Source organism: Rhea americana, unplaced genomic scaffold, assembly GCF_003343005.1.
Source record: "Rhea americana isolate MKP2758 unplaced genomic scaffold, rheAme1 scaffold_8, whole genome shotgun sequence".
Lineage (NCBI taxonomy): Eukaryota > Metazoa > Chordata > Aves > Rheiformes > Rheidae > Rhea > Rhea americana.
Window position 1 is genome coordinate 11,174,602 of NW_028186978.1, and position 16,712 is coordinate 11,191,313.

At 36.4% G+C, this 16,712-nt stretch overlaps 1 protein-coding gene across 1 annotated transcript in view; it reads left to right on the forward strand.

Annotated features, from left to right (window-relative positions):
- DHX15 (DEAH-box helicase 15) overlaps nt 1–9,661 on the forward strand; it is a 53,243-nt gene extending 43,582 nt beyond the window's left edge. Inside the window, exons 13-14 of the mRNA XM_085322682.1 lie at nt 7,718–7,887; nt 9,096–9,661. Coding sequence (XP_085178808.1) covers nt 7,718–7,887; nt 9,096–9,213 — 288 coding nt within the window. The 3' untranslated portion in view covers nt 9,214–9,661. The remainder of the gene's footprint in view (nt 1–7,717; nt 7,888–9,095) is intronic.
- The last annotated feature ends 7,051 nt before the right edge of the window (nt 9,662–16,712 follow it).

Consider the following 16,712-nt stretch of genomic DNA (forward strand, 5'->3'; position numbering starts at 1 on the left):
AACTGCTAAATATGCAGAGTTTTCTCATGATTTGTAATCTGATAAAAAGGGAAGTATACTTATGTAATTTTCACAGGAGAAGAGTAATTTCTTTTGCATGCTTCCCATATTTGCATTTCACTCTTAAATTGTAAGAGTCACAAGTGCCTGAGTTCAGAGACTTAGAAATAGCAGTACCTATGTAGAACACGAATACCTTTGAGCAGTGTGTCAGGACTTGACATTGAGCTGATCTAAATTGTTTTTTGATCTTGGCTTTTAACTCTTCAGTATTTCATTTTCTCTCCACCTTCAAATTGCTGGCTTAAAAAGTTGTATATCTGTAGTCTTTTATTTGCTTTTGGTAGTCTTGCTGCATAATGCTGGCACTGGAGRAAGTATCTAATCTCAAGATGCGTGCTGTTTGTAACTTGTTTGCCTCCTGAATCAGGATGGGGAGATGGAAGCCAGTCTCTAATATTACCCCCTGGATGCTTTATGTTAGAATTCAGGTCCTTTTTTTTAATATTATGATGTAGTCCCTTTTCTGCTGTGTATTTCTTCTTCAGCATATCTAGAGAGTCCCCTTCTGAGACTGTGAAGACSAGGAGTCTTCATCCTTATTCAGTCCAGACCGCTGTCATGGCTATATAGACATTTCCCCAGCRAACATACATTATGATGCATCTCAGCAGTGTCTCTGCTAGAGCCTCATGTCTCAGTTCTGGAAAACACAACTTGGTTACCGTTACCTTTGTTAAAGACAGACCAGTGCCCATTCTATTTCTTAATTTTTCAGATGGGCTGCATATAGGTGATACTTGAGCACAAAAATTTACCAGTTTAGAAATTAAACGCTACTGGTCAGTGCTGTGCTGCGCTGCATAGCATGCTAAGCAGCTTGACAGATGCTTGTTTACTACATCCTAACTGGAATATAAATTGGGCACCAGGTATGCGGAGTCTTTTTTAACACACACAAAGACATACACATAAAGCCTGAGGAAAAGTGTCCAGGAAACCAGCTGTATCTCTGGCATAAACACGTTTCTGCATTTTCAGAATACACATGACAGTGTTGAGAAGTGCATATCCCTATAATGTGAATGGGATATTAAGACTTTTTTATGGTTATTTTGTTCAGTTTGTACCTGTGATTTGTACTTCCCTAATCTATCTTCAGGGAAACTCAAATATACCTTCCCACCTACACCTTTAATTCTGTGAACCTTTGCAAGACAAAGCAATTCTGCCCAGCTGACTTTGTCAGACCCCCAAGTTGGCTGAGGCAAGTCTGATTTCTCGGGCTTCACTTTTGCTTGGCAGAGTACCCTGCGTCTTCCTCCTTCTTTGGGCCTGTAAAAGGACATGCCCTTGGAAGCTGGTGCACTGTCAGATCATGTTTCCCAGAGGTAGAGTGGATCTGTTCTTGTAATAAATGTTTTTCTGCTATGGATGTGAAACTGCACTACATGGATTTATCTGGTGAATCAGTRGTTTCCTCAAGAGCCTAACTACCTGACCAAGTACTTTGAGGGAGATCTGATCCTGCCTTGATATCTAGACATAGGCTTCACTTGGTGSAATCACTGTTTGACTGGTGTTTCATCTCTGTGGTGTATGTACTGGGAGCAAGAAGGATTAGGGATAAATGGAAAATGATAGCAGACCCTCATTTTTAGGGTCTTCCCCCCCAAATAAGTTGCCTTGTAAGTTTATCCCAAAATCTTGCTGTACATTGTGTGCAATCTTACCTTCTTCCACAAATTATTTCGTAGTTGTTTCATCAAAACTCCTACTGCTCAGAAATACCACTGCATGTTCTTGCTGTGAATAGAGCAGTAGGCTCATGCTAATAAAAATAGAAGCCTTTCTAGAAATCTCAGGTCTTTGTTTACATAATCAAAAGGTTCTCCCCTACCCTTTTACCCTGAATGTATAATTAAGCTTTTGGGCTGAATCAAAACAACCTCAACAGGTCTGCCATAGCTATTTGAAGTCAAAGCAGTATTGGCAGTTCCCCTCTCCTTCTCTGTTTGAGTGTTTTTTTTTTTTTTAATCTCAGGTCTTTGTTTACATAATCAAAAGGTTCTCCCCTACCCTTTTACCCTGAATGTATAATTAAGCTTTTGGGCTGAATCAAAACAACCTCAACAGGTCTGCCATAGCTATTTGAAGTCAAAGCAGTATTGGCAGTTCCCCTCTCCTTCTCTGAGTGTTTTTTTTTTTTTTTTTTTTCTTAAGGGCCTTTCCCTTTAAACTCTGTGATAGTGTAGTGATGTCTAGATGCTGGTTGACCTTGATTCTGGACCTTTTCTCATGAATTCCATATTGCTTTGAGTAACCTCAACTGCAAAATGTGTATTTATAAATGCTCCAAAGATGATGTATATCCACAGCTGAACTACTTTAAAATGTACAGTCAATGTGCACGTTGTGCCCTCTTTTTACTGTTGTTCAGGCTCTGATATTTTGGGGTTCTTCAGAAAACCTGGGTGGTGGGATGCATGCATTAATCTCTATCCTTTTAGTACAGAACATGCAGAGAATTCCAAGACCGAACGTTTGCAAAGTAAGCGTGCCTACAGCAGGAAGCCTGTACATGCAAAGTAGCAAGCACAGTGGGCAACACATGCAGATAACCTGGTTCTTTAAACTGTTGCTTAAAAAAAWTCAGTATTAAGTACAAAAAGTAGCAGCCTTCTTCCTGAAATAGTTYTTGACTGCATTGTTTTCTACTTTAATTGCTTGCTGTCCTGAAAAAAAGATTTTACTTGTATTTTGGCTGTACAGTTTTCTGCTAATCAAGATCCTTGGTTGATGTCTGACAATGCAGATCTTCAGAATAACATATTAAAATATTGAAATGTTGCTAATTGCACCACTTGTTACAATTATACAATTTTACCCTCCTTCAGTTATCTGCTAGTGACTGACAAATATTGAASTTCAGCTAGTAAATCAGAAAAGGAATAGAAAGTACTACAAAATTGCAGCCTTATGTATACAAGAAACTTCTGCATGGATAGATCTTTCCCAAAAAGTGAAGCATCCTGTAAAAGTTTCTTGCTAGATCCCCAGTTCCTTCCAGTTCATGAGACTTTTATTATAAAAATTTTATTGCCTTTTTTCACTATTTCAGCATCATATATTAGAATATACATAGTATATATAAAATAAACTAAATGTGATTCTCACTAGATTATTAAGAAAATGCTTATTTAAAATAGAGGGCTAGGAGGGGAAAAGGCAATGGTTTGACTTGTATTTTATCTCCAGCTTTACAAAGTAATAAACAATTTATTTAAAAAGAACTTTTTGTCATGTCTGATATTTGAGAGTAGAGTTGTCTGCATTTTTGAAGGGAAAATGCTGTATGCCACATGCATTTCCAGACTAGTAATAAAGGCAGAACAGAAACTGACCTGAAAAAAAGACATGAAAAATGAAGTTGAATTTATTTCAAGTGGAACAAACTACTGTACAAACTACTGTAGTGCATGGTGGAGACACCAGTGTTCTGGGTTGCCATCAGATCAAGCCTGACTACCTTTTTAAAAAACATGGCTTAGTCAAACACAGGTTATATTAGGGTCATTACAGAGGATGAAATTAAATGACCTGTGATATATAAGGAGTTAGATTAGATGACCTGATAGTCCTTACCTGGCTTTAAACTCTGAATAAAATAGAACAGTCACTTAGTTATGCAGAACAAATCTCATTATGCTGAATGCCAGATAATTGGACTACTAATTAAAATCTCATTCTTGCCAAGACTTAGTCTTTGGGGCTACTCAGTGTATAGAATGTGTGTATTTTGTAACATATGTAATTAAGTTGCTGCACTAAGAGTGGTAATCTACAACATAATCATCAGTGCTTTTAATGATACTCACTTCTCTTTTTAAAGACTGCAGAAGAATAGTTTGGAACTTCTTAATAGCTTCAGAAACAGTGTTGCATGATGTGCAAGTAGGAGTTTCGGATATCCAAGCAACAGACACTATTCTTTTGTTGCATCCTTACTTTCTGTCCAAAAAGGAAATTACTTCTCTACTTCTAGAAGATAGTCTTGATAGTTTAATGGGCTTAATCTAATAAAAGATGGTTCTTATTTTTGATATGACTTTTTGCTTTTGTCCTTTTAAGTGTGTTTTGACTTTACAGTATTTGATGTATATGGCCCTCTAAATTCTGTGGCATGATAGGTAATACATAGCACACCAAGTTCTAAGGAGAGGGGTGTGTGTGGCTAATTCTTAATAAAATTGTGACAGCCACAAAACCCGTATTACAGGACTCTTTTTTTTTTTTTTTTTATGGTAGACGTTGTGGTGGCCGTTCTGCTGTGTGGGTTTGTCGTCTTGATAGAAGCATTGTAATTGTTCATAAATTACCAGTGGTTTGGTTAGCTGATAGAAATGCGTTTTATGATTCTGTAGTTTCTGTGGAAGCTAATGACTTCTATACTCTGAAAAAACTTACTGAAGGAAAAGTTGTTGTTTGGCATACTGTTCAGTGAGAGGTGATGCCTGCTTATCCAGGTGTCATTCTCAAGTCTGATAAAGGTATAATTTAGATAAATGCATCAGCAAAAGACAAACCAGTTAAAATATCTGTAAGAGACATTGTTAAAGAAAATAAGCCTAGGGTTTTTTCTTTTGCTRTGTGAAAAATCAATTGGAGAGGTGTCTGATTTCATAGCATATTTGTTAGGCTTTTTCTTGTTGTTGTTTTATGTAACTTATTTCATAGCATCTATTAGTAAAGAATCTGTTCTTGGTAAAATATTTAGGCTTTATAGGCCCGTCTGCCATTTGAATTCTTAGGAGGGGGTGCAGAGGAATTTCATCTTTTTCTTTACAACCTGTTTTCTCTTATCCAAGAAAATGTCTAGACATCTTTTGCAGTGGAGCAGTGTTCGTTTTGATTGTCATAGAGATGGAAGTTTGAAGGTGTTCTTTTTGTAAGATGAAATGTTGTTCCTTCTAATGAGCAAGTCAGGAACACTTGGTGTCATCAAGCGGTTGACACCCTCTTTTGCTTCCTCCCCTTCTGTATTCATTTAGGACACACTATTCACCTGTGCCACTGGACAGCTTGTTTTTCTGTCCTTCCTGGCTCCCAGCTCCTGCTGCTTGTCTTTAGTTGGCCCTTGCATGAGACATCCCTCTCAGTTGGATTTAACCTAATTAACTAAATAAAACAGTGGAAAACATGATTGAAGTTTTCTGCCAAGTCAGTGAGTTACATTGTTGAAAGGTCCAAGAAACAAATGAGCCTACATGAAGGAAGCATCGGATCATACAGCTACAAGCAGGAGAGGCAGGAAATGCAAGACCTCCCTTCCTGGCATTAGAGAGTCATTATGTTGCATTTCACAGGCACCTGAATTGGTTGCAAGCTATGGGTTCAAAGGAGCCTAAGTTTATGTGCTGTTCCCCCCCCTTATGTCAGGCTTGGTGTGTCTTTGAACCCATTCTGCATTCTTTTGGCATAGTAATCTGGCAAACCACTGACACCTTCAAAACAGAACCAGAATTAGCTCTTTGTCAGCTGTGCTAAAACAACTTAATCCAGGAGGGAGCTGGAGAATGTAGTAGCTGGTGGTTAGATCATCATTGCTTGCTGTGGAACCATAGTTCTGTGTGTATTTCGGTATGGAGTGGCTCCATTAGTGAACCTGAAACTTGTTTATAAGCTAACAAGTGTGCTTAATAGTATGTTTGTAACATGTACAATAGGATAAATACTGTAGCTCACTATTGGCTCAAGACTGAAATAAGTCACAGTATTTTTAACCACTTTAAGGTGATTTATCCCTGACATGCGTCTTCTAAGAAAACATTTTTTTCTTAATTAAGGTTATTCCAGTCCCTTTCCTATCCTGGAAATTGAAAGCTGAATATAGGCAATACTTTCCTGTAATTTTTTGATATATTTAATTGATTATTTCAGAATCTATGTACACTTCAGAATTATACCAATTAAAACAGGAAATATGACTTTCTAATTTAATTATAAGCAGGGAAAAGGAAACTTTAGTGTGCCTTTGGGGAAAACTTGGTGAAAATTTACAGATTTTAATGGAGCTAACCAAGATTGAAGTGATAAAGGTAAACTGTATTGATTTTAAATTTAAAAGCACAATTTTCTAGAATAAAATGTAAATAAGTGGATTGTTTGTCCTTTTATAGGTAGAACTGAAACAGCTAAAATGCACTGAAAAATCTCTTCTGCACATATGCTTTACTTCCATCCAAAAAAAGGATTGATTAAAAAAAAACTTTAAAAATAGATCTGTTTAGCATGGTCGTAACACATACGTTATTCTAGGATTATGCCTGAGATGAACGAGTTTCTGGTCTAGTCTGGCTTGCCACTATGCTGTTTAATCATGCAAACATTGGATTGAGTTGGATGGAATTGAGCCTAAATTTGTTACAGACAGTACCCTGTTAATCTGCATTTAAAAGAGCCTCTGTTGGCTCTCCAAACTTGAAATAGTGTGGTTTCAGATCTTCTGTGGAAAAGATTTACAGACTATTGAAATACTTTTTTCCACTAGCAAAACATGTAGGTAGTAGCRTCACAAAACATTTAAGAAAATTAGACGCTCTATTTAAAATATATAATTAATTAATGAAATGTCCTTACTTAAAATGTGAGGTCAGTATTGCTTTATTGCTTTATAAATCTTAGAATTTTAGGCTAATAGATGGAATTCACCTTGAACTAGCAAAAAAATAAAAAATAAAAACAAGAGCAAAGAGGGCAAAAAATGTTTTTCTTAATTCTAGGTATAGGCTGTACTTCACTGGAGAAATACAAAGGAAGACAGCTAACGATGAAATGATTAAAAATAAGTATGATTCAAAACATGCTCTTTTATCTATGGTCTGTTCTGCTTAATCTTTTACAGGGATGTTGGTATGTGTGTATATACCTCAAAATAAATCCTGAGATAATCTTGAATTATCAATAACAAAAGGTTAATTTTAGTTACCTCTCTTATTAGATCAACTATTCTTACAGAGAATATCCTTTTAAGGATAACTGACTGCTTTACCAAATCTTAATGMATAGATATCAGAACATCTCAGTGAGGTAGGCATTATTCCCTTTCACAGAGCAAAGAGCTTGGTCAGAGAGAGGTTAATTGATTTCTTTTTTTTACCAAGGTCACAGCGGAAGTGTGTTGCTGAATCTGTTTTTCAGCTCTGAAGCTCATGCTGTAGCAAGGCTGTTCTTATTTTTGACATAGTAAACTTCCTATTCTTATTTTACTGACACTTTCTAGATTCACTGTGTGAGAGAATTTGTAGAAAAATACATGTAACAGTGACTAAAACACTATAATAAAAACTTAAAAAGGAAACTTACTGGTCCTACCGAAGCTAGTACAATGAAGTGCTTGAAGCAGATATTTGTGTTGGACCTCTGGCTTTGTATGATGTTATAAACCTGTCCAGTAAATACTCTCTTACAGTACTTCTGTTTGTGTTGCTGCTGTTCTAATGATGATTATTCTCTTTGGATGAGGACTATTAACGAGCATTTGTATGTTGCTTGAATTATTTATTAGTATATATTTATTGTGGCAATTATGAAAAAAATAGGGATGTTTGTGTATAAAAAAATGAATAGTTGTGGTAATCAGTGTGGCAAATTCAGATGAGGTTTGGAAGTTAGGTATGATTCTGCATGGTAATAAAAGAATGTCTTTTTTACATAGGTGGCACATTTGGAACGAACAGGGCATTACCTAACAGTAAAGGATAACCAAGTGGTGCAGTTGCATCCTTCTACTGTTCTTGATCATAAACCAGAATGGGTGCTTTATAATGAGTTCGTCCTTACAACAAAGAACTACATTCGGACATGTACAGACATAAAGCCAGAATGGTAAGCAGAAAATGTTTTGTGTACTGTAAAACTCTTTCCTTCTTTTTAAATTGAGATGTTTCTTTTGCTTCTCATGAAGCTAATATTGCTTAAATATTTTGGGGAATGGCAGTGGTATGGGCTTGAACTTTGCAAATGACTAAAAATTGTCTTGGAAGATACTTGTTTGTGGGATTTACTTACTAAACTCAGGTGTCCAGGCTCTGTATGCAGTGCATGGAGAGATGTTCAACTTAAATGCTTTAGTAAGCCTGCTGGGCAGGAGCTGCCTGGAGAGCTAACCAGCTGAAAATACTAGGTWTGGGGATATGTCCTAGTGCCCATTTGTGTATCTGAGTTAAAGATACTGGCAGATGTTGCTGTTCACAGATCTAAAACTTCTCTTGGGAGTAGGTCTTTTTTTTTAAGAATTTGAACAGGATTCGGGGTTTTCTTTTTGAATTGTGAATGAAAGAGGTAGTAATCTTGGTACAACCTGCCCTGTTATAATATCTGATCAATAGAATGCATATGAAGGAAATGAGATCTGATCCTCTGCAGACCAGTGGAGGTCTGAATCCTCTCATCCATCTTCAGAGATGACTGCCAGATTGTAAGCTTTGGGGACAAAGGATGTTTTTTACCTGCTGTTGAAACTGATGTTGCACAGAAGATTTGTAAGCCAGAAAACTCATTATGTATGCCATTGTTTGTAGTATTTTAATGGAAAATACAGGTTTAAATTCTTCCGTAGATCTCTCCTTTCTTAATAGGTGCTGTATAACCTAAAGGATTGTAGCACCTTTTTTTTTTTGTTGTTGTTGCTGATGATGCATTTTTAAGCTTAGTAACAGTTCAGTCTTGGTGGTTTTAGTATACGAATTGGTATTGAGGTGGTCGGTCTTAGCTTCTGAAGTTTGACATTAAGCTGACTCTGTGGGTGTTCTGACCTGCACTAGAGCAGAAACATGGGTCTGTAAGGGATATCAGGCAGAACAGGAGACTCTCTTGTTACAATTAAGTGCTGCTTGTTTGCTTTGGACTTTGGCACTCGCACAGGATATGACCGAAATTTAAACATTAGTGTGCATGCATATAACCTTTCATTAACCTTGGGATGAGATAAGTTGAAAGTAAAAGAATGGATAATCTTTCATTCACTTGGGGACTTTCTATAAGATGCATCTTAAAATTTGAATATTAGTAACAACATTCTCCTTTTTTGACAGGCTGGTGAAAATTGCCCCTCAATATTATGACATGAGCAATTTTCCACAGTGTGAAGCAAAGAGGCAGTTGGACCGCATCATTGCCAAACTTCAGTCCAAGGAATACTCACAGTACTGAATTTATGCTTTGAACTGAAGTTATTCAGAGGACAGCTTTAAAAGATGAATGAATTCAAAGTTCAAGTTGTGCTCTTCACTTTGGTTCAATAATGGCCTTTATTTGAAAGCTTTTTAATTTTTCTTTACAGTAAATATTCCATTCTGATTTCATAAATTAAACATTTATGCCTCCCTTTTGTGTTGACACTGTAGCTCATACTGGAAAAGCTGATCAATGTTTTGCAGTTTATTGAAAGTAGTTCTATATATAACAATGTTATAAGCATTTCTTTAGAAATGGTTGAAAATGCTTCTAAAAATGTGATTATCGACCATGGTATGCATGATCGTTGTAATTGTTGACATTCCTTTTAGAAGTTGTGAAATGTTACAACTTGTGCTTATGTAGACACAATCTTCAGCTTCAGTACAAAGGTACTGACTTCAATAAAGTCTATTTATACTAATTTTGTGCCACAGTATGTCAGTATTTCTATTGTTTTGATCAAAATGTGAGAAACTAATCTTCAGTTAAACTATTTTGTTAATATGACAATAGCTTATTTCAGTGCAGATGTTTAAGTAGCAGAATTACAGTGAYGTCAATATAATACATACAGAGTTAATCCCTTGCAGACTTCTCTGAATTGCTTAAGAAATCGTTCTAAAAGTGAAGTGCATATAAACTTGTCTAAAGAAAGCATTCTTTAGACATATCTCTAGGTATCTCTTGGGCAAAATTTTAATGGTATGTCCTGTAAAGTGAAGTGTCTGTGGCCAGTTAGAAATTACCATGCTGGGCCATGTGCAGATATGATTTCAGATAAAAATCAGTGCAAATAGTGAGCCACAGCATAGGACAAATTATACTTCACTATACTTCTGTAGTGATTTTAATGAAATACAACTTGACAGGCTTTTCAAGATGGAGAAAGTTAATCGCAGATTATTTATAATAATACTTAACATTTTTGGTGGAATTTCAGATTTTTATTTTCCTTAGAATACACTTGAGATTCAGCCCTTCTGGCAGAGGTAAGTTGGAGCAACTCTTGCCAGAACAGGCTTGTTCAGAATGAGTGCTGGTTCCTCTTCAGTTTTTTTCATGTTATAAGGCTGAAGCAAAAGTAGGTTATGCTTGGAGAATAGGATAGTTGCCCAAGAAACTACTGGAGGACTAATCTCAACTGATGAACTGATGTTTGGGGTATCCTGTTTAAATTCTAGCATTCTGTTGCTGGGGAGTGGAAAAGGTTGGAAAATGTGTGTGTGTGGTGGTGGTTTTTTCTTTTCTTTTTTGCTGTTAGCAATGGAAACAGTATGAGGGAAAACAACATGTCTGAAGATAGGAATTTGAGTGGATCCATAATACACAGTGAGACTTATGAGCCTGTCTAGACCAAGAAGTGTGGGGTGAGGGGACTTCCCCCACTTCCAGAATTGAGATCCTTCTGGTCTCTTTAATGTGCACTCTATGGCACCATGAGATAATTTAACTTTCAAGAGGAGGAGGGAGATTGACCTTTTTATAAAATGTTTGAATTGATTTAAGTCATCTGACTACAAATTACAACAGACTTTATTTAACATGTGGGTATCCTGATCTACTGAAGCATTTTATTTCAAACCAGTATTCTTTAAGAATCTTTTAAAACAAATTCTGCTGAAGAGTAAATTTGAAGTCCAGTTTGTCAAGTTTCATGTTGTATTTGGTCCCCCTTCCCTTCTGGGAGGGATGGAAAGATGGGAGTGATTTTTGTGTGATACTGAAAAATGGCTGCTGTGTAATCCTTACTCTCCAGGTAAGAATTTCTCTAATACTGATGTGCAGCATTCAGCTAAATGGTATAGGACCTTCTGTATGTGTGTGTGTGTGTGTGTGTGTGTGTGTTTTTTTTTTTTTTTTTTCTCCTTAGGTATAGGGAAGTCCACAAATGCAGCCAATTCTCAGCGGGAAATTGCTTGAGGACCCCAGAAGCAGCTGGTGTATATTACAGCAGCTTTGGTGCTGGGTACCTTGAGAATGGGGAGCAGATGGTTATGGCTGAGAGTGAAACTTGACACTGGAGAGACTGGCCTGCAGGTGGGTGGGATTTTCTCTCCCTCCCCACCTGCTAATTGTCACACCAACAAACTCAGCCTGGGCCATGACAGCCAGCCTGGGATCTTTCACTCTTGTGCATCTTTGCTACCATGAATGCAAATACTACAGGCCAAATTAATGCCTTCTGACAGCTGTGCAACCCTGCTATCTTCCAATTAAGTCAGTGACACCTGTGCAATCCACCTAAAGGCACTAGGGTGCACTGGTGGCATTGGCTTAATTGGAAGACTGTCAGGTTGCACAGCTGTCATGAGGAATAGAATGGGCCAGATCCTGTTGTCCTCTCCTGCTGCCTTGCTGGGGGCAGGGGAGGGGAAATGCATGCTTTGGAGAGCAGGTTGGCTATGGGGAACCCCCCTGATATCTGGGAGCAAGTGGTTTGAGGAAATGTTGGAGCTCAGGCATGCTGGAATCTAGTGGACTTGATACTTCTGTGGTATTACTATATGTCATCATGACTCCCTGGAAGCTATTTTTCTTCTATAAACTGAGGAAGTGATGTTCAAAATATTTGCAATACTTAAGTTTAGGACTAAAACATTTTTAGCCAGGACTATGTTGGGGGGACAGGTTTAGCTCAGTTGGCTAGAGCGTGGTGCTGCTAATGGCAAGGTCGTAGGTTCGATCCCTGTATGGGCTATGCCTCAGTTGGACTAGATGATCTCCAGAGGTCCCTTCCAACCTTACCATTCTATGATTCTATATCTGTTAAATATACGGTAGTTTACTCACTAGCAACTCTAATCGCATGGTAAGGAATACACCTAGGGTTGGAGTGGGGAAGCTCAGTTTCTTAGTAGCAGACATCATGCACTAGGTGTTTCTTTGTGGCATAATACTATATATATGTGTGTGTGTGTGTGTATGTATATATTTTTTAACAGCAGTATGTGAGAGCAGTACTTAAGGGTTTTCTCAGCAGTGACAGGTAACCTCACTTACATCTCTGTGGACACCRTTGAACTGCAGCAAACTTCACTTCCACTTTTTGTAGAAGAGCATTTTTTTTTTGAGTCATATACTGTATGGGACATAGTGGGAATGGAACAAATTAGCTAATACCATGTGCTGCAAGAAAAAGCASTAGGCCTCACTCTGAAGGAATAACGAAAGGGACAATGTGTCTTGTTAGAGAAAGATGCATTCTAATTCCTGAAAGGAAACTACCAGGAACCCTCTTCTTTAACTAAGATCTCAGGGTTACAACAGATGCAGGTAAAATGACTTGCTTTTGATCAGAGACCTGTTTTTTCTGCAAGTTTAGCATTTTGAAAGCTAAAACCTCATTCCTATTTTTCTGAGGGGAAACCTGAGGGGTTGGCAAGATCAGAAAGAGTTGCCCAGAGCCGTAAAAGGAGACCACGAGGGAGATCCAGGAATCGCTCCGCTTTTCTATGAGCGTACTGAGCTCACTGCCTACTGCTTAGAACAGATTAAAGTACCACAGCTATACTCATCATTGTAACTTTGTTTTTGGCTGCTTATAATGCAGACTGCAGTAATTGGGGAGGGGGAAGTCAGCAGTTACAAAATGGAAAAGAATTTGGTATTGTCAAATCAAGTTTCATGCTTTTTGTGTGTGTGTGTGTGAAATGCTATGACTAGCTTAAAATAATTCCAATTTGCTTTATCACATTAATCTTATTTTCTTATTTGGCAGTAGCTCTGAGAAGAGTAGTTAGGTGTTTTTGTTAGAATGGGTCAAGTCTGTTATAGGAAGTTTTGGTAAACAATCCTGAAAATGCTCTGCTGCTCTTTCTGCTGGTCCATGAAATGAGGGGTTCTGAATAAACTATCTTTTAATATGAATTGCCCAGGACCAACTTAAGCTGTGTGCTGTTCTGCAGTATTCCCTGCCTTACTAATTTCTTGTATGTTGCTTAATAGTATTCAGAGTACTAGCTAGGGTAGAAGCATGTTCCTTTCAGAAAACTGAAGTATTGTTGTGTTAAGATTAGTTGGTTATCTCCTTTTGGAATTATTTTAAATGTAAGGCAATGTTTTATTTACTTAGGGTGACTTTTTTTTAACATGAGGAATTATRGTGGTTTTTGAAAGTATCGGGTTTGTATAAGATGAACTATTTATATTGTGTAACTTTTTTAATATATATTATGAATTAGTTAGAAAAACAGTGCTAAGCAAAAGGAATATATTTTTTGAAAAGCAGAGTTTCTTCCATTTTAATAGCGCTCCTGTGTAATACCTCAAAGCAGCAAAGGGCTAACATTAATGTGGGGTAATTATGTTCAGGCTTATTATATACAGAAGTAGTTACTGACACTTGAMTGCCTAAAGCTGTGTTTAGATATGCATCTGCTAATATTATGCAGACATTATAAGAAGTGATCAATTATACTGTGTTTAGATTTCTAGAGATTTTCTTGTATTTAGTGTTTTTTGTCAGAGAAAGGAGTAAATGGTAACTTCATGCTTCACTATGTCTAGAGGTCATTTAAAAAACTTAAGTTCTGTATATACAAAAGTGTAAAAGCTGTGCACTAAAATTCCATTTGCTATTACAAGAACATGTATTCACTTAAAGTGCTATTGATGTAGGACAGTTAGTGTTGATATGTTCTATTTCAATTTGATCAGTTTTGCATACTAGAGCAATACTGTAACTTTTGATCCTCCTTTCTCACTTTTTAGATCAAGACTCGTGAAACTGACATTGAATTAGTTTGTGACTTGYACTTGCCAATGTGTGCTACTCAACGTTTGCCATAAGGAACACAGCTTAAAAAAAATACACTGAAATTAGCCTTTACCATCTCGTTTAAAAAGATACTTCAACAAAAGTCAATGGGCAAGTTTTTTCCTTCTATCAAATCAAGCTGTGATTACTAATTTGTAATCAGATTGCTATAGTTTCCTTCATTTTTCCACAATTCAGCAAAAGTCGTATCACACCATGATATTAGGGAGTGGATAACTGTGTTTTAAGGTACATGAATTTACTCACTTACTATTTGTGAGGAATAGACATCTATCTCTGTTTTAGAAGAGCTGAAGATTTAAAAATAAACATCTTTATTAGAAGAAGCATAATCTTGTATCACTAGTTTGTTGACCYTTTAAAATTATTTAGCTTCAGGACTATGTATGGGACATAAGATTCATATTAAAGAGGAAAAATGGTATGCTTGGTCAGGCTAGTTCATTTTTCTACAAATACATCTTATGCTGGTAGCTTTCTTTTTTTGGTGTGCTTCCTAGAACTGTTCTGATGCAAAACTGGACATTGGTCCCTAGTAATATAAACTTCAAATATTTTTGAGCTTGATTAACAGCTTTAAAAACAGTATTACACTCTTACGTGATAGCATTTTTCCCTCTTTTCACTTTCCATTTGCAAATGAGAGACCTGGGCTGTCTCTAACTTGCATTGATGCATTTGAGATAAATGGCGGTCATCAAGGAGATCCTGGCATCCGGTATGAAGGGTTTAAACTAAATACRGCGAGAGTAAAATAACATTCTTAGAGCAGTAGTAATAGCTTAGTTCCAATGACTAGAGATGTTTTAATTTTGCAGTTTTAATTAAGATATGGTAGTTTCTCAGGAACACTGAATGTATGTTGGACAGATGAGAAAATCATTTTCATTTGTGTACATCCTGGTTACAAGTGATTGAAGTTTTTTTGAGCTATGCAGTAGTTGCATTGTATAGAGAAATAAAACATAGCACAAATTAATGTTGATAATAAATATTTTCTGTGGCTCTAAACATTTGTTATTTTTGTTTGGTTTTATTTTTAGCTAAAGTAGGCTCTTGCTTTCCATTTGAACTTACTGTCTGTTCTATAAGCATATCATATTAATGTTCCCAGCTTCATTGCTTCCAGCAGCATAAACAATAAACACTTAAACCATCAAGCACTTACGAGGCTTCATACAGTGGAGAGTTGCTGTTGAATCTATTCCCTGGCTGCTTTGTCTATTTAAATATTCAGTCATGTAGTGAAACCACTTCTGCTTATTAGTAACTGATTTTGTCTTCAAAATATCAACCTTTTCAGCTTTAAGAAGTTTAAGCTAGTTTTTGCTATCAGAATTCGTGTGTTTTTGAAGTACTACAAACTAAACCTGACCTTTCAAACCTTAGAATGTTATCTTTGAGGTTATTTCATTTTGCATGTTGAATAACAGGTAAGTGATAAGCTTTTTATTGTGGTGGAGACAGTATAGTTCTTCTAAAAAGTTTAATGTACTGTGAACCTTCTGTGAAAGGCTTACAATTTGTGCAGTGGCAGAAGGTTAAAAGCAATGCAATTCACAAAATGTTTGTATGAGCAGCTAGCTGTCTGAAACAATATTGACAACATCATTCCAATGACTTACTGCATTATGCAATATAATGGAAGTAAACTTAAATTACTGCTGCTTTTAAAGACTTTAAGGAATCATTTGATTAAAGGCAGAAACCCAAGAATTGGCAAGAATTTAGCATTTTAGTCTTAATGTTCAAAATAATATATACCCTGTTTGTTGAAAATAGCCTACTTCCATTTTGAGTAAATTTATAGACAATAAACAGCTTCTTCCTATAATCAAACCAGTGTTAAAGAAAAATCCATAAAGGTAATGGAAACAAGTATACTAAAATATTTCATTTTGGTTGTTAGATCATGGCTGCGCCTTACACATTGTGACTCTAAAGCTCATTGCTGGACTTGCTGCTAAATAAATCCAAACACTCTTTCAAATGCCTGTTTTCTACAGATGTTGCATTGCCAAATAGAAGGTTAAACTGTAATGTGGTGGTAGAGTTGTGATTTTCTCCAGCCTAGAGAAATCCTATTTGTTTCTGAAGGAGAATTATGGGAGGAAGTGAATAGGAAAATAATTATTTTAAGCGTTAATGGCCTACTTCATGATCCTCTTCGTAATCATATTTTTTCTTCAGACAATTGCCTGCAATGAAAATTATTTTTGCAAGTAAAGCTTTAAGAGTCTAACAGTTCATAGTCCGTTGGCTTGTTATGCGACTAGTGTCTAGCTTTCTCATTAGGCACAGTGTGGTTTTATCAATTTATTTGACTTTTTTTTAGCAGTTTCTTTTGATCAAACTAGTCTGATAATAAAAAACAATTTTATCAATGCTGAGCTGTCTAGACTCGGAGCAAAATTTCCTAAATTAGCAAAAATTTGAAAGTTGGTAACAAATCTTTGTTGCTACTTCCAGATCTTTGATCCAAAAAAGTAGAAAATTGCAGAAAAATACTAATTGCCTTTCATTACATGCACATTAATCTGCTCTAAGAAAAACAATGATTCTTTCCCTTGATTTTAGGAGATATGTAATGGAAAGGACAGATGCTTACAAGCTGGACAAGAATGTCTAGTACAAAAAAAAACCTACCTAGCTCAGGGTAGACTTCCTCCTAGTGTGGTTTGTTTTTTATTAATTG